This window comes from Lipophrys pholis, assembly GCF_963383615.2.
Source record: "Lipophrys pholis genome assembly, chromosome: 11".
NCBI classification, from domain to species: domain Eukaryota; kingdom Metazoa; phylum Chordata; class Actinopteri; order Blenniiformes; family Blenniidae; genus Lipophrys; species Lipophrys pholis.
This window is the reverse complement of record NC_137631.1, coordinates 29,348,198-29,370,585: the sequence shown is the minus strand read 5'-3', so window position 1 is coordinate 29,370,585 and position 22,388 is coordinate 29,348,198. Positions and strand designations below refer to the sequence as shown.

Genomic DNA, 22,388 nt, shown 5'->3' with positions numbered 1-22,388 from the left:
GGGCTGCATGGTCGAGTCGCCAGAAGAAAGCCATTTCTGCGCAAATGTCACAAAGTATCCTGCTTCCATTACGTCAAACAGCACAGAGACAAGCCTCAACACTTCTGGAACAAAGTCATTTGGAGTGATGAGACCAAAACTGAACTTTTTGGCCACAACCATAAACATTACATTTGGAGAGGAGTCAACACGGCCTATGATGAAAGGAACACCATTCCTACTGTGGAACACGGAGGTGCATCACTGATGTTTGGGGATGTGTGAGCTACAGAGGCACATGGAACTTGTCCAAAAGTTATGGCAAGATCATTGCAGCATGTTATCAGAAAATAGTGGAGGAAACTTTGCACTCATCTGCCTGGAAGCTGCACATGGGACGTTTATGGGGGTTCCAACATGACAATGATCCAAAACACGAGGCCAAGTCGACCTGTCATTGGCTACAGCAGAACCAAGGGAAGGTTCTGGAGTGGCCCTCAGTCTCCTGACCTCAGTATCATTGAGCCACTCTGGGGAGATCTCAAACATGCAAGACAGTCCAAGAACTTACAGGAACTGGAGGCTTTTTGCCAAGAAGAATGGTCAGCTTTGCCATCTGAGAAAATAAAGAACCTTATCCACAACGACCACTAAAGACTTGAAGCTGTCATTGATGATAAAGGGGGCAATGCATGGTATTAACAACTGGGGTATGTAAACTTTTGATCCGGGTCATTTGGATACTTTCTTTTGTCATTTTGATTTAAAAAGAGTAAATACAGTTGTTTGCCAATAAATAGCTTCACCCAACCATCAACCATGTGTGGAAGAAAGGTTTTTGTGTTATCATTCATATTTTCTGAAGAATGGCCAAGAAATCATAAATTCTCCCGGGGTATGGAAACTTATGAGCACAACTGTAACCCTCTGTTGTCTAAATCCTAATTAACGTGTAGGCTACTTGGATAGCTCTGTTGCTACGCTAACGTCTGTAGTTAAGGTACGCCGCGGAAAGCACACCTCAATGTTTGAATGATCCAAATACAAGTTCAAAACATGTTGAATGTATGGAGGCCAATGTAACGGCTGCAACGATTCTCCTTGGTGGGATCTGCATCTCCCGCATGGCGTTGTTTATGGCGCCGGTTGCTCGGCAACATTAGTAGTGTTGGAACCGCTGGTCACCAGTAACGCTCCAGCAGACATAGAACAGAAACTCCCAGACGAACTGGTGGAACTGGAATTCCATCGTTTGGTTTGGTTGAAAAAGTCCGACATCGACCAGACGACTGGAATCTGTGAAACATTCTGAAGACAAGTTGTGAGCAGCAACTCAAACTCCTCCAATGTTTTCAGCCATTTAACGACACGGCGTGAAAAACAGTCAACAGGTGGCGAGAAGACGTGACAAAGCACTGACGTTCGGTCGGGCAAAGCAGGATATAAAACTGTCCATGTCGCACCGTATGGACAGATTCCTGCCACAACCCTCGTCACCCCAGCAAGGCATTGCAACTCGGGTAGATTCACGCCTCACTCGGGATTCAAACCCAGATCCCTCAGGCTCTAGGTTCAGCCTCGACCCACATCTGAAGCTGGGTTGAGTCTAAACCCAGACTCCACCCAGGTCCCTCACTTCCTGGTCTCTGGGGCTCCGGTGCTCAAAGGTTCTGGAGAGTCTGATGTGATCAGGATCTGCCAGAAAGAATTGTTTGGGTCTTGGGTTGCAGTTTGGCTTGTCGTCTTTCGTACCGTGTTTAACCTGTAAGCGTGCAGCATGAAGTACTTCTGTAGTTCCTGCTACACTGTGAGCGTACTGCAGGTGGCGCTGACAACCATTCAAAGACACGGATCTCATTCGGTCTCATCATCTGACCCCTGAAATGTTCCCTACAAGAAATGAGTGGAACGTTGCTGAGAAGCAGAGTAGTCGGTTCCCTAATCTCAGCTCAGTAACCGGGTGAGACCTTGACCTTTGACCTCCTCTGTGCCGTCCTGATGTTTTGCAGGAAGGGAAAACCATGTTTGAACAGGAGCTGTACCACAACTTCCTGATCAGCAGCTCCAGACCGTACTTCATCACATTCACCGGAGACGTAAGTACCGTCAGTCGGACTACCTCAAGTCCCCGCTCCAGACCGTCCACCATCTTTTCTGCAACGAGTGCGAACTGAGGCACGTGAAATGGTTGTTCTTCTGTAGAGCTGTCAGATCGGTCTGAACTTCGCCAGCGAAGAAGAGGCCAAACGTTTCAGAGCCGCCGTCAACGACCTGCTCAACCGACGGCAACGCAAGACAGGTGAGCCTCCGCCCAGCGTCTACGTCTCATCCCTCTGCCGTCACGCCTCCTTCTGCAGACACCTCCTCTTCTACTAACCTCACTCCTGACCTCTGACCTCTGACCTCCACCCTGAATACAACCAGTCACAGAGAAGTGCAGGAGGGTATTATATGAGAAAAAGCACTTGTAGAAGTGTGCTGAGTTTGTTTCCTCTCCACAAATACAACATTCACACGTTCACACATTCTTAATTCCAGGGGCACGACTCCTGTTTCACAAGTGGCAGATTAAAACTCTGACAGGCTCAGATGATTGCTGAAGTTCCATTCTGTTTCCTTCAACTACCAATCACATCACGGCTCCGCTCAGGTAATTGGTGAAACCTTCTGCGTTCAGCCTGTGGAGGGGAGGGGCTTTGTCCCACAGCCAATCAGAGGAGAGGGTCTCTTTCTCTCCTCTCTCTCTCTCTCTTTCTGTGCTCTCGCTCTCTCTCTCTCGCTTTCTCGCTCTCTCTCTACCCCACTCTCACTCTGTCTCTCTTGCTCTTTCTCTCTCTCTCCCTCTCTCTCTCTCTGCCCCCCCTGTATTCCTCTCTCTCTGTATCTCTCTCTCTCTCCCACGCTCTCTCTCTCTCTTTCTCTCCCTCTCTCTGTATCCCACTCTCTCTCTTGCTCCCTCTCTCTCTCTCTGTCTCTCTTGCTCTTTCTATGTATCCCTCTCTCTCTCCCTCTCTCTCTCTCTCTCTCTCTCTCTCTCTCTCTCTGTCTCTCTTGCTCTTTCTATGTATCCCTCTCTCTCTCCCTCTCTCTCTCTCTCTCTCTCTCTCTCTCTCTCTCTCTCTCTCTCTCTCTGTCTCTCTTGCTCTTTCTATGTATCCCTCTCTCTCTCCCTCTCTCTCTCTCTCTCTCTCTGTATCCCACTCTCTCTCTTGCTCCCTCTCTCTCTCTCTCTCTGTCTACCTCTCCCTCTCTCTCTCTGCATCCCACTCTCTCTCCCTCGCTCCCTCTCTGTCTCTCTTGCTCTTTCTGTGTATCTCTCTCTCTCTCTCTCCCTCTCTCTCTCTCTCCCTCTCTGTATCCCACTCTCTCTCCCTCTCTCTCTGTCCCCCCCCCCCAGTCCAGTCCACCATGTCCTGTGTGGACCATGAGAACATTCCGGTGCTCCATGTTGTGTGGAGGCTGTTCTCTCAGTGACGATTGGTCCGGTTGTGTCTGAATGAATTCATGTGTTCAGTGAGGACTAGCAGTGGGACTCCAGCGCAGACGAGTCGACACATGTGGACCTTGTTTTCTGGTTCTGGGTGGAGGTTTGCTTTCGCCGTTTCTTCCTTCCTTCCTTCCTTCCTGATGCCGTCGCTCCTCGTCGTCACGGTGTGGTAACGCTCCTCCCCGCCGTCCGGAAGCTCTTTTCACCCTGGAGCGCCGCTCTGGTTCAAAGTTCACTGAGGTGTGGTCATCTTGTTTCTCTGAACAGGGGAGAGCCGGCCGGCTTCACTTCTTCCTGCTTTGTGCTTTTCAAACCTGCTGTCTCGCTCACTTCCTGTTAACTTCAAAACATTCCGGTCGTTTCTCAATACCTGCGTTGTTGGAGAGTACGTACTCAGAAGTATGGACTTCCAGAATTTGTAGCCAAATGCGTTATGGGTATTTGACTTCCCAAGTCCACTCAGGTCCGGTCTTGATGCGTCCCGGATAAAGTGGGCAGAGCCAGAACACATCCGGGTATGTCATGCACACTCTGGGAGATGTGTACTTTAAATTTGATCAGTACTTGTCAAGTACACCAGAACATGATTACGGACAAGTACTCATGTTGAGAAACGGCCACTTTCTTCAACTGCACACCTTCTGCTTCCCTCTTGAAAGCTCAAACTTCACATATTTTAAAATGACTCAATGGCAGATTTGTCTTTTAAATTCTTACCGTTTCTTTTACAGAGAAACGGGGTGACCCTAGGAATGGTATGTTGAACTCTTCATTTTTCACCGGACTTTTCCCAGAAACTAGTTTCCTTCATTAAGCTTCAGGATTAAAAGTTCAGCATCCTGTTTGGCTCATTTTCAGGCTTTTCGTGTTTTAGAGTACACAGCAGCTTTAAAGATTTCCTGTTTCACCTTCTTTCAGCTGAGACTGTGAAACAGGGTCTGGAATTTGACACCAGCTTCTGTGTTTTGTCAGATGTTTCTTTCATTTCATACAGCTTCATCCACTTACATGCAGATGCAGTATTTCAATACCAACCTCAGTGTACTGACAGTTGCTGCAATTATTTGACACCAGCCTCAGTCTCTTGCTAGCTACTGTAGTAATTTGACAAAAGCCTCGGTGTCCTGCCAGTTGTAGTAATTTGACACCAGCTTCAGTTTCTTAGCAGTTGTAATTTGACACAAGCCTCAGCTTATTGCCAGTTGTAGTAATTTGACTCCAGCCTCAGTGTCTTCCGAGTGGTTGTAGTAATTAGGCACCAGCCTCCATGTCTTACCAGTTGCTCTAGTTATTTGACACCAGCCTCAGTGTGTTACCAGTGGCTGTAGTAATTAGGCACCAGCCTCCATGTCTTACCAGTTGCTCTAGTTATTTGACACCAGCCTCCGTGTGTTACCAGTTTTTGTTGTAATTTGACACCAGCCTCAGTTTCTTTGGTTTTGTGGCCACATGACTTCTGCAGTACGTTGGCATTGGAATAGGTGAATTGAAGATAAGTGAGTAGAAGACTGGAGCATGACTCAGCAGCTTGTGGACGTACCCGCGGCGACGGGTTGAACCCCGGAGCAGGTTGAGCTCAGCAGCCGATCAAAACCAGTGACAAGGTCAAATCCAGATGCTGCTGCTGCCTGATGGACGCCTGGCCTCCGACACGTCGACGGCGGTCTTTCCTTGCACAGATCAGCCGAATCAGCGGCAGGCTAATCTGCCAGCAGGGCGCCGGCGCCGCCATATGTAGACCACATGCACATGAGCAGTAATCTGTAATCCCCGTCGTCACTGTTCCTTGTCTGGTTTGTTATCATTCCATGTTAACGGTCAGTCTGAATACGATACGCTTGGTTCTGCAAACTTTATCAACAAAACTGCCTTTTTCACAATTCTCCACCAGCCGCAAAACATGTTAATGATCTAAGAGGGAAAAAAGCAGGTTGCATTCATGGAGGTCCAATTTCAATATATTTTATTGCATTTTTAGCTTTTGTTGCCAGTTTTAGAAGATTTCTTTTCATGATCTTTCCTGCTTTTGCTATTTAATGTATCTTGGCTATTAGCAGATGGGGCGAGGCTGTGAGCGCAGGTAGAGGCGGGGCCATGGGACCCGATAGAGGCGGGGTCATGAGTGCAGGTAGGGGCGGGGCCATGGGACCCGATAGAGGCGGGGCCATGGGACCAAATAGAGGCGGGACCATGAGTGCAGGTAGAGGCGGGGCCATGGGACCAAATAGAGGCGGGACCATGAGTGCAGGTGGGGGCGGGGCCATGGGACCAAATAGAGGCGGGGCCATGAGTGCAGGTGGGGGCGGGGCTATAAGTGCCGGTAGGAGCGGGTCTATGGAACCAGATGGAGGCGGGGCTATGAGTGCAGGTGGGGGCGGGGCCATTAGAGCAGGTGGGGCAGTTTACCGGTTATTCTTTAATGACGATAATGGGCCGATGAGATCAGCTGTCAGGCTAACCATGAGTAAAGATTGTGTCTCGCTCAGCCTCCATGTTGAGGGTCAAAAACCACAATAAGACAGTTTGGAGATTCTGTATGAAAGATCAGTGAGGCAGACTGTGGTCCAGGTCCAGGTCCAGGTCCGTCAGTTCTCTCATACAGACTGGAACCCGACACTAAAACACATGGTACATGGTTTAACCCTGGCAGTTCTATTTCAACCCGTGCAGCCATACTTTATTTATTAAGGTAAAAGAAAATTGTAGATGTGTGGAGTCGAGCGTTTATGTTTAAAGTGACACTGAATTCATTTTGCAACTTTAACAACTTCAAGTTTTTGCTGAAACTACCCAGAGCTTTGAGTTTGCAGACAGGATCTAGCTTCCTGCTCAGGGTTCGGTTCCGTTGTGGAGCTTTGTAGAGGAACTTTGCATCGTCCTTCACGTCTCAGTGATTCTGGGAGGAAACTGCTTGTGCAGGATTCTGCTGCCTGCAGCTTTCTGTTGACTTGAACAGGCCTCATTGTGTTTTATCCTTAACTTTTGATCAACCAAGTGACCATATCTGGTCATTTGTGCCTCTTTACTCTCTGGTTAGTGGGGTGAACGAGAGGCCGCCGCGACCCGGTCCTCCAGAGGCGGGGCATCTGAAGTGGAGCTGCTCCGTCTGGTTGTAGACGTCCAGCAGTGGTGGAGGAGTGAGAGAGAGGAGGGGGAGGGAGTAGAGTGGTGGAGGAGTGTGAGGGAGAAGAGTGGTGGAGGAGTGAGGGGGAGGGGAGTGGTGGAGGAGTGAGGGGGGGAGTAGAGTGGTGGAGGAGTGAGGGGGAGGGGAGTGGTGGAGGAGTGAGGGGGGGAGTAGAGTGGTGGAGGAGTGTGAGGGAGTAGAGTGGTGGAGGAGTGTGAGGGAGGAGAGTGGTGGAGGAGTGTGGTGGAGGAGTGAGGGGGGAGTCGAGTGGTGGAGGAGTGTGAGGGAGGAGAGTGGTGGAGGAGTGTGGTGGAGGAGTGAGGGGGGAGGAGTGTGAGGGAGGAGAGTGGTGGAGGAGTGTGGGGGAGGAGAGTGGTGGAGGAGTGTGAGGGAGGAGAGTGGTGGAGGAGTGAGGGGGGAGGAGTGTGAGGGAGGAGAGTGGTGGAGGAGTGAGGGGGAGGAGAGTGGGGGAAGCAGGGGATCTGAAGTGGGATTAGCAGTGGATTAGTGCTCATATCAGATGTTGCTGTGGTTTCTAGAGATTATCAGGAATTCGAGGACTGAAAATCTGGAGCCAAACTAAACGTCTGTGAACCTGATGAGTAGAGTACCCCGGCCCTGTCACAATAAGAGTTGAGTACCCCAGACCTGTCACAATAAGAGTAGAGTACCCCGGCCCTGTACCCCGGCCCTGTCACAATAAGAGTTCATGTGTTAATGGAGCTGCTGAAGACAGCGTTGTGTTCTGGATCAGTGATTCTCATCCGGGGGTCCGTGGACCCCTAGTGGTTCATGGTGTAATTGCAAGGGGTCCGCGAAAATCAAACATCTCTTAAAAAATGATCCTATCACAGGGGTCCTCACCAGGTGGCCCATGGGAGCCTCCTGTCTGGCCGGCGGCCCATTAGCTGCACATCACCGTGAAATAAAGTAATTTGTGGGTAACAAAATGTGCTGCTCTACCTTTTTAATCCTCATCCCACACCGTAGTCGAATCCAGAGTCTAGGCACATCAGATGTAATCACGTCAATGCTGCTCTGCTCCACGACCCACCAAACCGCCGTCATCGAGCAGAAAGTCAAATTAAACTAAGAAACAAGCTGAGCTGCAACAGGAAGAGCTTCAGCTGAACTCTGACTGGACTGAACAGGTCAGTTTGATATTACCGACCCAGACTTGATCTGCAGCAGACCAGAGCGGTCAGCAGAGTGGATCAGCACTTCAACTCTCTGCATGCAGCAGCTTTAATACCAACGAGCCTCCAAAGGCCCACAGCCACAAAACAGAGAACATGAGGTGATACAAGCCCTCTGGGTCTACGCTCTGGGTCTACGCTCTGGGTCTACGCTCTGGGTCTACGCTCCGGGTCTACGCTCTGGGTCTACGCTCTGGGTCTACGCTCTGTCCGCATTGGTACATCGCTGCTTTCATGGAACCTTGTCAAAGCTGAGAAACCTTCTGCTGATGCTGAGTTAAATAGAAAAAATCATTAATCTGGTTGATGAAGTTTGAAGGCAGGAGGAGAAAAGAAAGGAACCGGTAGAGGAGCTGTTAAAGGAGCGTTCACACAGAACCACCACAAGTTTGGCAGGAACCTCAGTTCCTGAGCAGGATCAGGATTGTGACCTGAATTCTAGGATTCAGGGTGGAGGCGTCACGCCGTCATGGACAGTCTCCACCTTTTATCATGAGCTACAAGTAAGAGCAGGAAGCATGGCGGATCATCAGCAGTCGTAACGCACCGTCAGCATTATTGTTCCACCGTGTTGTGAACTAATATGCAGAAAGCGGCGCTGCAGCGGGTTACTGTGGCCGTTGCTCATCGTCTTTTTCATCGATCTGTCAGGAATGTGGTGAATCTGGAGAATTTGTTCTCTTCAGTTGTGGATTCTGCTATGAGAGATGTGGGCAGCCGCCCAGGGCTCAATCTGTGAAGGAGCAGCAGAGGACATGAGAATCAGGGTCTCAGGTGTGTCGGGTGGAGGCGGGGGTTCCGCAACTGAGTTTAAAGATATATGAGTCCACATTCTCCCAGCAGCTACTGAACAGTGGACACACTCCAGAGCGCTCAGCATTCAGAGAACCTCCATGGAGTTGATCAGAGAGGAGGATGCTGCAGGGAGCGAATGCTGACACTCTGTAGAACACATCAACACACATCACTACTAATCCACACGCTCAGTTACTAACTTCACCAGTACAGCTGGTTCTTCATCTTCCTGAAGATTCATTGGAGCTAAAAAGAAGTTCAGGAACATGAGGAACGTCAGAACCATCTTCAGATGCATTAGGTCACATTAAGAACTCAGGAATGAACTCAGGAACTCATGGTACTGATGTGTGAACGCACCTTAAAGCAAGTTTCACTGTCTGATAATACTTCGACTAGAAGAGTGGAGGATTTAGTTAAACTGTAAATCTCCCCTGTATTTCTGTCTCCGTCACTAAATCATTAGATCGCTGTTTTTACTCAGAGTACTTTTTCATGTGACCCTCAACACAAGTTTTTAAAATCCCAGACTTCAATTATTACTACAACCACCTTGAGTACTACTATAATAATGATGATGATAATAACAATGATAATAGTAATGATGGTAACATCAGCTGAAACATCTGCAATTAAAACAACTTTTACTGACGTATCAAAAACCTGCGACTGTTCAGACCCTGGAGGGAAGAATTCAGGACCCCTGTCCTGTGACATTTACTCTGGTGGAGGCGGGGGGTCCTCAGGGTTGATCTTAAATATGCAGGCGGTCCAGGACCCTAAAAAGGTTGAGAACCACTGCTCCAGATCACTGGTTCTGTCTTTAAAGCCGTGGTTCCTCCGCACTTTCTGTCGCGGAGCGTCGCGGGGCGGGTTTTCTTGTGGTCCGATTGAAAAGTTGTGGAAGGTACGGAAAGAACCCGCGACCACCGACTACGATTTGCCACTTCCCCTCCGTTGAGGTACCGAGCACCGAGGAACGGGTCTGTGGGGAGGAGCTACAACGCAGCCGTCTGCCGATTGGTCGTGAGGATCGTCACTCTGGACTTGGCCCAAATATTTAACTATTTCGTCACCGTAAACCTCCGTTGTTGTTTACCTTCGCCGCTTTGTGCTCACTGGTTGATTTGTTAACCGGTTTATTGAAACGTCGGCGCGACACAACATGGCGTCTTTTAACGAGATCCAGACGTTCCTCTCAGGAACAGGAGGAGCTTCAGCAGGAGCTGGACGCTGCAATGAGAACGTTTAACCTGAGTCCCAGAGAACGACTCGGACGGCCGCCGGCCGCTTCCTTGTTCTTCGCTGGACGTTCTCCGAGTCGTTCTCAACCCCGCCTACATCTTTACCGTTCTTTCTGTGGTGGACCGCGAGGCAGAGTTGGTCCTGGCTGCTGTACCGTTCCGTACCCCCCCACTTCAGCACGTACTGCGGTGGAACAGCGGCTTAAGTCACAAACCTTCAGTTTCACTACATTCAGACTCTTTCTCTGAGAAAGTCTGGAGGATTTTCAAATGTTGATGTTCTGGCTGGAGCTGCTGCCATCTTGGATATCCCACAATCCCTTGGGGCAGGTTTCCCAAGATGGCGTCAGTCAGGAAACATCAGCAGTTTGATGGTTTGTCTGGAAACTTCTGGACTTTGTTGTGAAGGATTTAGGAACCTGCAGGTTGGAATGAGAGGAGCTGTTCTGGTTTGGTGTTTTGTTTTAGATGAATCTACATGTTAATATTAGAATATAAACAATAGAGGGTTTATCCTACCGTAGACATTCTTATATCGCACTGCGATATACAGTAAAACCAAATATGTTATAGAAGAAACTTATTTTAAAGCACATAACTGAGCCAATACAAAGATGTAAAGAAAAAATACCTACCTACATACATACATACATACATACATACATACATACATACATACATACATACATACATACATACATACAAAGGTGTAATCAGAATAAATACTAAATAAAACTTCACTTCAGGGCCTCATACAGTCCAGTATTGACTGGCCGGACCAGAAAATTATTGATATAATAACCTTTGAATTTACTGTTGAAAGTGCTTCTTTGTTGTGGTAGTACACAGAGTACGTGATGAAACTTCCAGGTGCATTCTGGGAAATGGAAAGTGATGGTCTCTCTCTCTCTCTCTCTCTCTCTCTCTCTCTCTCTGTCTCTCTCTCTCTCTCATCCCCCACGACACAGGTCCAGCCCTGCACATGGCCACGGTGGACATCAAGAACCCGGAGATCAACAACGTGCGCTTCCACAACTCGCACCACGGCCACCAGGCGCCGTACCAGCTGAACAACATGCTGAGCCACGGCGGGCTGCACCGCAAGGACAAGAAGGCCAAGGGCAAGAAGAAGAAGCTGACCAAGGCCGACATCGGCACGCCCAGCAACTTCCAGTGAGTGGCAGGTCACCCAGCTGACCTCCTAAGCCCCGCCCCCTCTCCTGGTGACGCTCACGGTGGAAAACTGAGTGCTGATCATTAATTGATCGTTAATAAACAGGACGTAAAGCCTCCGACTCACTGTGACGTTCGGCCGCCGCAGAACAAAGATATCGATGGCGGGAGAGTCGTGGTGGCGTCGTGGTCGTAGCTCTAATGGGCGTCAGCCTGAGATCACTACCAGACAGAGTGAGATGTTTGTGGCCATGGTAGCTGCTGCTGCTCCTGCAGCCTGTTTGTTCGGTTTCCATGGAGTGAGTTTAGCTGGAACATGAAAGACCAGGACAGGAAATGCTAACGTAGCATGCTAGTAGATGCTAACAAGTACTTCCTCCACGCTCCCGTTGCAACGTCCCCCTCCAGGTCGTCCTCGCTCTCCGAGCCACGACCGCCTCCACATTCTCCTCCTCACACTTTGTCTTACAAACACAGACGCCGCCACAGAGAAGCTCCGCTGTGGTTTTTCTGTCCTTTTCTTTACATTTGTTTTCTCTTTTCCCCGGCGCCGTGAGGCCATGTTACTCTAGAACAATAACATGTTCTAATCATAAACACGGCCTCACGGCGGCCGCTGTGCACAGGTCACTGTGGTCCAGTCGGGCCTACTTTGTGTCGTGCAATGTGGCGTCTGTCACTTATAGGATTGTTAAAATCTCACAGTCTGCAGGAGCTTTAATAGAGATTGAATTACTCCTCCACATCTTCTTCATCTTCTTCATCACTCCTGGGCCACATTCTGCTGCAGAGATCCAGCAGCAGTAAACACGTTACGTTAGCATCTGAGCTCACTCAATGACTGCACTGTCACACACTGTGGGTTCACTATTTAACATGTACACACACACACACACACACACACACACACACACACACACACACACACACACTACAGAACATTAACATGAGGAACATGTATGTATGATCTCATTTGTTCTCCACAGGCACATCGGTCACGTGGGCTGGGATCCAAACACAGGTTTTGATGTGAGTACACCATGTACACAGACACACACACACACACACACACACACACACACACACACACACACACACACACACACACACACACACACACACACAGGAGCACAATAGTGAGCTGTGTGTGGGTCTGATGATGAAATCACACAATGGGCTCTTGTTGCTTCATATTCACAAACATCTGGGAACACACACACACACACACACACACACACACACACACACACACACACACACAGACACACACACACACACACACACACGCTGTGAGCCGGTGACTTCACTCCACTGAGCTCCTGTCTACATTAAAGGAGTCATCAGCTGGTATCCTCACATTTCCAGTTTTCCTTTAAAGCAGGGGTGTCCAGGCTTTGGTCCTGGAGGGCCGACGTTCTGCAGGGTTCAGCTCCTCCCAGGTCCAACACACCTGATTGCAATGAGGGGCTCGTTATTGGGCTTTTTCACAACCTTGATGATGACATCATAGATTCAGGTATGCTGAAGCAGGGAGAACTAAAACATGCAGGACAGAGGTCCTCCAGGACCCGTGCTTTAAATCATCTTTAGATCAATTCTCAACATTTACAGTAGAACCTGTGAGCAGCGGAGCAGGTAAGAGTGACCCCCGGTACTGGACACGTCACTGTGCACCGACACATATTTACCTGTTGACACACCTTAATGAGGACAACCTGCCTGACGAGGACAACAGACATTTCAACAACTGGGCGACACTGAAAAGGCAAAAATACCTGGACTGGACCTGATTATTGGAATATTCAGGCCGCAGCTGATACATGATTGTATCCATACTACATTCTGGACTCACTTCCATAACGATCCATAATGTTCCATAATGTTCCATAACGTAACGATTCATAACGTTCCAAAATGTAACGTAATGATCCGTAACGTTCCATAATGTAACGTAATGATCCGTAACGTTCCATAATGTAACGTAATGATCCGTAACGTTCAATAATGTAACGTTCCATAACATTCCTTAACGTTACGTAACGTAACGAGCCATAACGTTTCATAACCTAACGTGATGATCCATAACGTTCCTTAACGTAACGGAATGATCTGTAGCGTAATGATCCGTAACATTACGATCCATAGCGTTCCATAATGTAACGATTCAAAAATAATGTTACAATCCATAACGTTCCATGACGTAACGTAACGATCCTTAACATTCCGTAACGCAACGTAACAATCCTTAACGTTCATAATGTAACGTAATGATCCATAATGTAACATAACAATCCATAACGTTCCGTCACGTAATGTAAAGATCCATAATGATCCATAACGTTCCATAATGTAACGATTCAAAAATAATGTTACAATCCATAACGTTCCATGACGTAACGTAACGATCCTTAACATTCCGTAACGCAACGTAACAATCCTTAACGTTCATAATGTAACGTAATGATCCATAATGTAACATAACAATCCATAATGTTCCGTCACGTAATGTAATGATCCATAACGTTCCATAATGTAACAATCCAAAAGTAATGTTACGATCCACAAGTAATGTTACGATCCAAAATGTTCCATAACGTAACGTAACAATCCTTAACGTTCCATAACGTTCCTTAACGTTCATGATGTAACGTAATGATCCATAATGTTACATAATGATCCGTAACATTATGATCCTTAACATTCCATAACGTAATGTAATGATCCATAACGTAACATAACGATCCATAACGTTCCATAATGTAGCGTAACGTTCCATAACGTAATGTAATTATCCATAACGTTCCGTAACGCAACGTAACGATCATAACGTTCCATAACGTAATGTAACGATCCTTAAAGTTCCATAATGTTCCTTAACATTCCATTATGTAATATAATGATCCATAACGATCTATAACGTTCCATAATGTAACGATCCAAAAGTAATGTCACGATCCATAATGTTTTGTAACGTAACGATCATAACGTTTCATAACGTTCCACAACGCAATGTAACGATCCATAACGTTCCATAACGTAACATAATGTAAATTGATGTTCCATAACGTTCCTTAATGTTCCATAACGTAACGGAATGATCCGTAACGGAATGATCCAATACGTAACGATCCTTAACGTTCCTTAATGTTCCATAACGTTCCTTAATGTTCCATAACATAATATAATGATCCATAACGTTCCGTAAAGTAACAATTCTTACCGTTCCATAACGTTCATAACATAACGTATTGATCCATAACGCTCCATAACATAACGTAACGAACCTTAACGTTTCGTAATTCAACGTAAGGATCCATAACATTCCATTACGTAATGTAACGATCCATAACGTTCCATAATGTAACGGTCCAAAAGTAATGTTACGATCCATACCGTAACAAAACGATCCGTAACTTTGCATAACGTAACTTAACGTTCCTTAATGTTCCATAACGTAACGTAATGATCCATTATTTAACGTTCCTTAATGTTCCATAATGTAACGTAACAATCCTTAACCTTCATAACGTAATGTAATGATCCATAATGTTCCATAACGTAACGTAATGATCATAACGTAACGATCCTTAACATTCCTTAATGTTCCATAACGTAACATAATGATCCATAACGTTCCATAATGTTCCTTAACGTTCCATAACATAATATAGCGATCCATAATGTTCAATAACGTAATGCAATTATCAATAACGTTCCATAACGTAACGTACAATCCTTAACGTTCATAATGTAACGTAATGATCCATAATGTTCCATAACGTAACGTAACGATCCTTAACGTTCAGTAATTCAACGTAACGATCCCTAACGTTCCATTACGAAATGTAACGATCCATTACGTTTCATAATGTAACGGTCCAAAGTAATGCTACGATCCATACCGTAACAAAACTATCCATAACGTTCGTAACGTAACATAACGTAACTTGGCGTTCCATAACGTTCTTTAATGTTCCATAACTTAACGTAATGATCCATTATTTAACGTTCCTTAATGTTCCATAACGTAATGTAACGATCCATAATGTTCCATAATGTAACGTAACAATCCTTTACCTTCATAACGTAATGTAATGATCCATAATGTTCCATAACGTAACGTAATGATCATAACGTAACGATCCTTAACGTTCCTTAACATTCCTTAATGTTCCATAACGTTCCATAATGTTCCTTAACGTTCCATAACATAATATAACGATCCATAACGTTCAATAACGGAATGTAATTATCCATAACGTTCCATAACGTAACGTAACAATCCTTAACGTTCATAATGTAACGTAATGATCCATAATGTTCCGTAACGTAACGATCCTTAACGTTCAGTAATTCAACGTGACGATCCCTAACGATCCATTACGAAATGTAACGATCCATTCCGTTCCATAATGTAACGGTCCAAAGTAATGCTACGATCCATACCGTAACAAAACTATCCATAACGTTCCGTAACGTAACATAACGTAACTTGGCGTTCTATAACGTTCCTTAATGTTCCATAACGTAACGTAATGATCCATAACGGAACGATCCTTAACGTTCCTTAATGTTCCATAACGTAATGTAATGATCCATAATGTTCCGTAACGATCATAACGTTCCATAACGTAATGTAACGATCCATAACGTTCCATAATGTAACGTAACAACCCTTAACGTTCATAACGTAATGTAATGATCCATAATTTTACGTAACGTAACGATCCTAAAGTAATGTTACGATCCATAATGTTCCATAATGTAGCGTAACGTTCCTTAACGTTCCATTTTGTTCCTTAACGTTCCATAACGTAATGCAATAATCCATAACATTCCATAACGTTCCTTAACATTCATAACGTAACTTAATGATCCTTAACGTTCCATAATGTAACGATCCAAAAGTAATGTTCCCATCCATAATGTAACGATCCAAAAGTAATGTTACCATCATTACGTTCCGTAACGTAATGATCCATAACGTTCTATAATGTAACGATCCGAAAGTAATGTTACGATCCATAACGTTCCTTAACGTTCCTTAATGTTCCTTAACATTCATAACGTAACGTAATGATCCATAATGTTCCGTAACGTAACAATCCTTAACATTGCATAACGTTCCTTAACATTCATAACGTAACGTAATGATCGTTAACGTTCCTTAATGTTCCATAAAGTAACATAACGATCCATAACATTCCATAACGTTCCTTAACTTAGCATAATGATCCGTAACATAACAATCCGTAACATAACAATCCTTAACGTTCCATAACGTAACGTAACAATCCATAACGTTCCATAATGTAACGATCCAAAAGTAATGTTACGATCCTTAACGTTCCTTAATGTTCCTTAACATTCATAATGTAACGTAATGATCCATAACGTTCCATAACGTAACGTAACAATCCATAACATTCCATAATGTAACGATCCAAAAGTAATGTTACGATCCTTAACGTTCCTTAATGTTCCTTAACATTCATAATGTAACGTAATGATCCATAACGTTCCTTAACGTTCCTTAACATTCATAACGTAACGTAATGATCGTTAACGTTCCTTAATGTTCCATAAAGTAACATAACGATCCATAACATTCCATAACGTTCCTTAACTTAGCATAATGATCCGTAACATAACAATCCTTAACGTTCCAAAACGTAACGTTCCATAATGTAACGGTCCAAAAGTAATTTTACGATCCATAACGTAACATAACGATTCATAACGTTTCATAACTTAACGTATGGATCTGTAACGTAACGATCTTTAACGTTCCATAACGTAACATAACGATCTATAATGTTCCATAACGATCCTTAACGTAACATAACGATCCATAATGTTCCATAACATAACGATCTTTAACGTTCCATAACGTAACATAACGATCCATAATGTTCCATAACATAACGTTCCTTAACGTTCCATAACGTAACATAACGATCCATAATGTTCCATAACATAACGATCCTTAACGTTCCATAACGTAACATAATGATCCTTAATGTTCCATAACGATCCTTAACGTTCCATAACGTCACATAACGATCCTGAAACTATCTCCACTTCTGCTGCCTGGTGTTCTCCACCTTTTCCTCAAATAGTTTATGTTTCACTTCAGGAGTTCTGAGCCTCTGGGTCTTTATTTTATTTTATTTAAATTGTGATTGTTCTGACGGGGAGACGGAGGATCTCCTCACACAAGCGTCCCGTAGCTCTGGAGCAGGAGCAGTCGGTGTGTACAGGTGGCGCTGTCGCCCTTTGAGGGGCGGAGCCTAGCGCACAGGGTGGATGACGGTTTGATGTCAGGTACTCTGAGCACACGGTTTCTCTTTCCAGCAGAGAACATGAGGCCCAAGGGCCAGAACCCACCAAGAGGTCCAGTCTGGTCCCACCAAGCAAGGAGCTTATAGAGGATTTATACTAGTTTTATTTGACATTTGATTGTATTTTGTACCAGAATGTTTCATTAAAATTGATTTTATGTAGAGATTGTAATCATTTACAGTACGAACTGTTTGATCAACAAAAATATAGATAATTTGATTCCATACTGTGACCACAACAAAGAAAAACTTTGAATTGTACATTTAAAGGTTATTATAGTAATATTTACCAGTCTGGTCCACTCAAGATAAAACTGGACTATATGTGGTCCCTGAAGTACATTAAATCTGATTTAATAATTATCTTCTATACATCTTATATACATGTGTATATATATATATATGTATTTATAATGTATACGTCTTGTATTGGTTCAGTTATGTGCTCTTAAATAATCATAACATATTTGGTGTTTGGTTCCTTCAATATCAACTGGTCCTACAACTTGTCCTCGTGACCCGTCCCTCTGAAGAGAGGACACCTGTCTTCAGGGGACACTTGGCCTTGGATTGTAGGGCGTCCCTACATCACAGGTTTTACTGTACAACTGAAACTAATCCAACGTGGAGCTTCTGACCCTGTTTCATACCAACTTCCTCTCTGGAGTGTCCAGGAGACATTCTGACTGGTACCATGTGAGGCTGCTGATTGGCTGCAGGAGCTGGACATCATGTTAGCATAGCATAGCGATAGCATAGCAATAGCATAGCAGTCCTTTGCTCACATGAAAAATTTAACTAACAATCGCTGGTGGAGCGTCTACAAACCTCCAGCCACAGAGCAACACACCCGGAGATTCAACATGAAGTATTTGTATAAGTTCAACATATATACTGGTCATGTTAGCGGTTAGCCACTAATCGCTAGCAGCTCATATAAAAACATGAAAACGATGGTAAAACCATCTACAAACATCTGCGCCGCAGAGCTGGTTAATGATGTCAGCTTCCTGTTGACGACGATCAGAACCTCCCGTTTTGGGGTGCGCCCCCTTGTGGGCGATTCTGGTTTGAACAAAGAGCCCAAAGGTAAAAACTGAGCTGCTTTCAGACTCCAGAGTCTCAGTTTCCTCTGAGGTTCAACACCAAGAATCAAGTTTAACCAGGAAACGAGGGGTTAATGGTGACGACTCCTTTAACGTATAGCTGTAATATCATGTGTGACCACTAGATGTCAGTGTATTTAGGAATTCACAAGGAATACACACTGCTTGATAAATATAAAATTCTAAATAGTGAAAACATTTCGTGACCTCTGACCCCCACTGTGACCTCTGACCCCCACTGTGACCTCTGACCCCCACTGTGACCTCTGACCCCCACTGTGACCTCTGACCCTCAGCTGAACAACCTGGACCCTGAGCTGAAGAACCTGTTTGACATGTGCGGCATCTCAGAGGCTCAGCTGAAGGACCGCGAGACGTCCAAGGTCATCTACGATTTCATCGAGAAGAAGGGCGGCGTGGAGGCGGTGAAGAACGAGCTGCGGAGGCAGGGTGAGGAGCACCATCTTTACACACTTTATACACACTTCATACACACTTCATACACACTTCATACACACTTCATACACACTTTATACACACTTTATACACACTTAATACAGACTTTATACACACTTTATACACAGCTTGGTACTTCCTCCCTGTGTGAGATATTTTAACGTTTGTCTCTCGTCCTCCCCTCGCAGCCCCGCCTCCCCCTCCTTCCCGTGGAGGCCCCCCACCTCCTCCTCCACCGCCCCACAGCACGGGCCCCCCTCCCCCCCCTCCTCCTCCTCCGTCAAGGGGGGGCCGGGGCGCCCCTCCACCTCCTCCTCCGTCCCGAGCTCCGGCCTCCGCGCCGCCGCCACCACCGCCGCCTCCTTCCAGACCGGGAACTCTGGGCGCCCCCCCTCCTCCACCACCCCCCACCAGGGGGGGTCACCACCAGCCCCCCCCTCCTCCACACCATCACCACCACCAGCCCCCCCCTCCTCCTCCATCCTTCTCCTCATCTCCCCAAGCCCCGCCTCCTCCCCCGCCCCAGCCGGCCCAGCACCAGTCGCCTGTGAGCAGCGCGCCGCCGCCTCCCCCTCCCCCCCCTCCCCCTCTGCCTCCCCCCGAGATGGACGGCGGGGGAGGAGGGGGAGAGTCTCCTCACTCCCCGATTCCCGGCGGGAAGTCAGCGCTGCTGGAGCAGATCCGAGGAGGAACCCAGCTGAAGAAGGTGGAGCAGAACCAGCGAGCGCCGGCGTCCGGCGCCGGCCGGGACGCCCTGCTGGACCAGATCCGCCAGGGGATCCAGCTCAAGACCGTGAGAAGCTCCCGCCGCCTCCGTCGGTCACACGGCGTCACGTTGACCCGACACTGACCACCCCTTTCTCCGTCTCTCCAGGTGACGGATCTCCCAGACTCCAGCCCGCCGGCGTCGGCGCCGACCGCCGGCATCGTGGGCGCTCTGATGGAGGTGATGCAGAAGAGGAGCAAAGCCATCCACTCCTCAGGTGACTGCTGGGCGGGGCCACAGGAACCACAGGAACCACAGGAACCACAGGAACCACAGGAACCACAGTCCACATTAAAGGAAATGCATTAAAGCTTTACAAAGAATTAAAAGCTCCACACATCCAACATAGAAATCAAACTTTCCGTCATGAGGACGAAGCGCTTCGCTGCATCACCATAAAAGTTAATCCGCTATCAATTTTAAGACGCAACTGTCAGTCCGATCAGATCCGTTAGATTAAAGCTCAATAGAAATCCCCCGATCAGATCCTTCTGACGCTGCAGGCCACGCCCCCACATACGCTCAACCTCCTGATACCAGACCCGCCCCCTAAAATAGATCCACAGGTCTACGTGTACACTCCGTGTACGTCCAGTCTGGCTGTGTTGCGTTACGTTAGAAACTACAGAGAATTTCAGAGTATTTCAATTAAAACCGGGGGGGAGGGTCATGGGGCGGGTGGGATATGAGGCTCCTGGGGGTGTAGAGTTGACTGTCCTCCGACCGGGGCCTGCGCCGGCCTTCGCTTTCCTGGGTCTGGGGGCGGGGCTGGTCCGGGGCGCGGCGGCTGGGGCCGTCTCTGCCTTGCCGGGTTGGGGGGGGGCGGTGGGTGGGCCTGTTCCCGGGGGTGCGGCGGGACTCGCCGCCGGGGTTGGGGGGGCTCTCGACCCGCTCGGCCCGGGGGCCCTGCTCCGGCCTTTTCTCGGCTTGGCGGCTTGGGTCGGGGCCTGGGGCCCTGTGCCCTTTGTCCTTCTCTTGTGGGCCCCTCTTGCTTGGGGGGGATTCCTCTCTGCATTCTCCGTCGGGTGCTTTTTGGGCGGGGGCGGGGCTCTCTGGGGTGGTTCGCTGGGGTCTCCCCGGGCCTGGGGGGCTTCCGTCTGCCGGGGTGGCGGTGTCCGGGCCCGATGGCCTCGGACCCCGGGGTCTCGCCACGGGTCCCCCCACAGCAGTTCCGGTCCCACCCAGTGGACAAACCACACACACACACACACACACACACACACACACACACACACACACACACACACACACACACACACACACACACTTCCACTCCTCACGAAAGGTGCTTCTGAAGTTGCTTGTTCTCTATCATCATTTGCTCAAACTTTAAAAATCATGTTCCTCTTTTGTTGTTGCCTCTTTGTTAATTCATGTTCCTGCTTCACGTTCCTGTTTAGATAGAGCTGCTCAGGCTGGTTAATCTAAGAAATCATTTTACTGTCTAGATAGAGCTGCTCAGGCTGGTTTAATCTAAGAAATCATTTTACTGTCTAGATAGAGCTGCTCAGGCTGGTTAATCTAAGAAATCATTTTACTGTCTAGATAGAGCTGCTCAGGCTGGTTAATCTAAGAAATCATTTTACTGTCTAGATAGAGCTGCTCAGGCTGGTTAATCTAAGAAATCATTTTACTGTCTAGATAGAGCTGCTCAGGCTGGTTAATCTAAGAAATCATTTTACTGTCTAGATAGAGCTGCTCAGGCTGGTTAATCTAAGAAATCATGTTACTGTCTAGATAGAGCAGCTCAGGCTGGTTTAATCCAAAAACAGTTGGAAAATATTTGGATCAGTGTGATAACTGCAAATAATATATGGAGCACAACAAGGATACTGTATGTTATCCCCCTCCCCCCTCCCCCTCCCCCCTCCCCCCTCCTCCCTCAACCTTTTTCTCTCTCTTCTCTTCTCTCTCTCTTTGAGCGTTCCCCCCCGGTCGTGTACGGCAGCCATGCCATCTTCTGACGGAGAAGGCAACAGGAGGAGACTCCAGGTCTCTCCCTGTTGCAAGACCAAAATCTGTTCTGACTCCGAAGGTTCTGGATCACATCATATTGTTGGCCCAAGCTGCCGAACAGGACAAGGGCAAAGAAGAAGAAAGAAAAAAAAAAAAAAAAGAAACTACAGAGAAAGTATTTGAGTGGAGCTTGGTCGTCTAACGACTCGTACTGAAGCAATGAAGTGACATGAGCATCGTAGTCTGTCATCGTTCTTGTTAAAGAGACCTGGGTTGCCATAGGAACTGGTTACCAGTTTGTTTTGTCTTCATAACGTGACGGAGAAGAGGTGCAGACAGAATCATGGCGGGCCGAGGAGTGAGCCCTGTGGTACTCCTCACAGTTTTTATGATTTCTTTTGTAATCCTTCCAGATGAGGACGAGGATGAAGATGAAGACGAGGACTTTGAAGAGGACGACGAGTGGGACGACTGACGAGCCCCCCCCCCCCCCCCCCCCCCGCCTGACCACTGACACTAAAATATCTCCCAAATATCTTCCAGACTAAAATTGTAAATGTTGTACGAATTTGCTGTATATTTATTTTTGCTTCTTTTTGTTTTTTTAAAACGACGACTCTAATTACTCTGTGCAATACCTCATCCGTTCATTCCATCCACCTCGTCGCTGGACGGACGTGTCCTCTCCGTCTGCTCGGTTCTGTTCCTCGTGAGAAAAGAGACAGGCAGGATCCTCTTTGTGTTTAAATGTCAGATAACACTATT

The 22,388-nt window shown here is 46.9% G+C and overlaps 1 protein-coding gene across 4 annotated transcripts in view; it reads left to right on the top strand.

The window, feature by feature from the left end:
* The window catches only part of LOC308116951 (actin nucleation-promoting factor WASL-like), a 33,670-nt gene extending 11,558 nt beyond the window's left edge, over positions 1 to 22,112 (top strand). The window contains exons 3-11 of one of the 4 annotated variants that reach the window (XM_080475482.1): positions 1,989 to 2,075; positions 2,182 to 2,278; positions 4,198 to 4,221; positions 10,794 to 10,998; positions 11,985 to 12,027; positions 18,742 to 18,895; positions 19,090 to 19,694; positions 19,776 to 19,884; positions 22,037 to 22,112. In XM_080475482.1, coding sequence (XP_080331608.1) covers positions 1,989 to 2,075; positions 2,182 to 2,278; positions 4,198 to 4,221; positions 10,794 to 10,998; positions 11,985 to 12,027; positions 18,742 to 18,895; positions 19,090 to 19,694; positions 19,776 to 19,884; positions 22,037 to 22,098 — 1,386 coding nt within the window. In that variant the 3' untranslated portion in view covers positions 22,099 to 22,112. Of the gene's footprint in view, positions 1 to 1,988; positions 2,076 to 2,181; positions 2,279 to 4,197; positions 4,222 to 10,793; positions 10,999 to 11,984; positions 12,028 to 18,741; positions 18,896 to 19,089; positions 19,695 to 19,775; positions 20,049 to 22,036 lie in introns of those variants that run through there. The other 3 variants (XM_080475483.1, XM_080475480.1, XM_080475481.1) reach the window with 3 other exon arrangements.
* Positions 22,113 to 22,388: the final 276 nt, after the last annotated feature.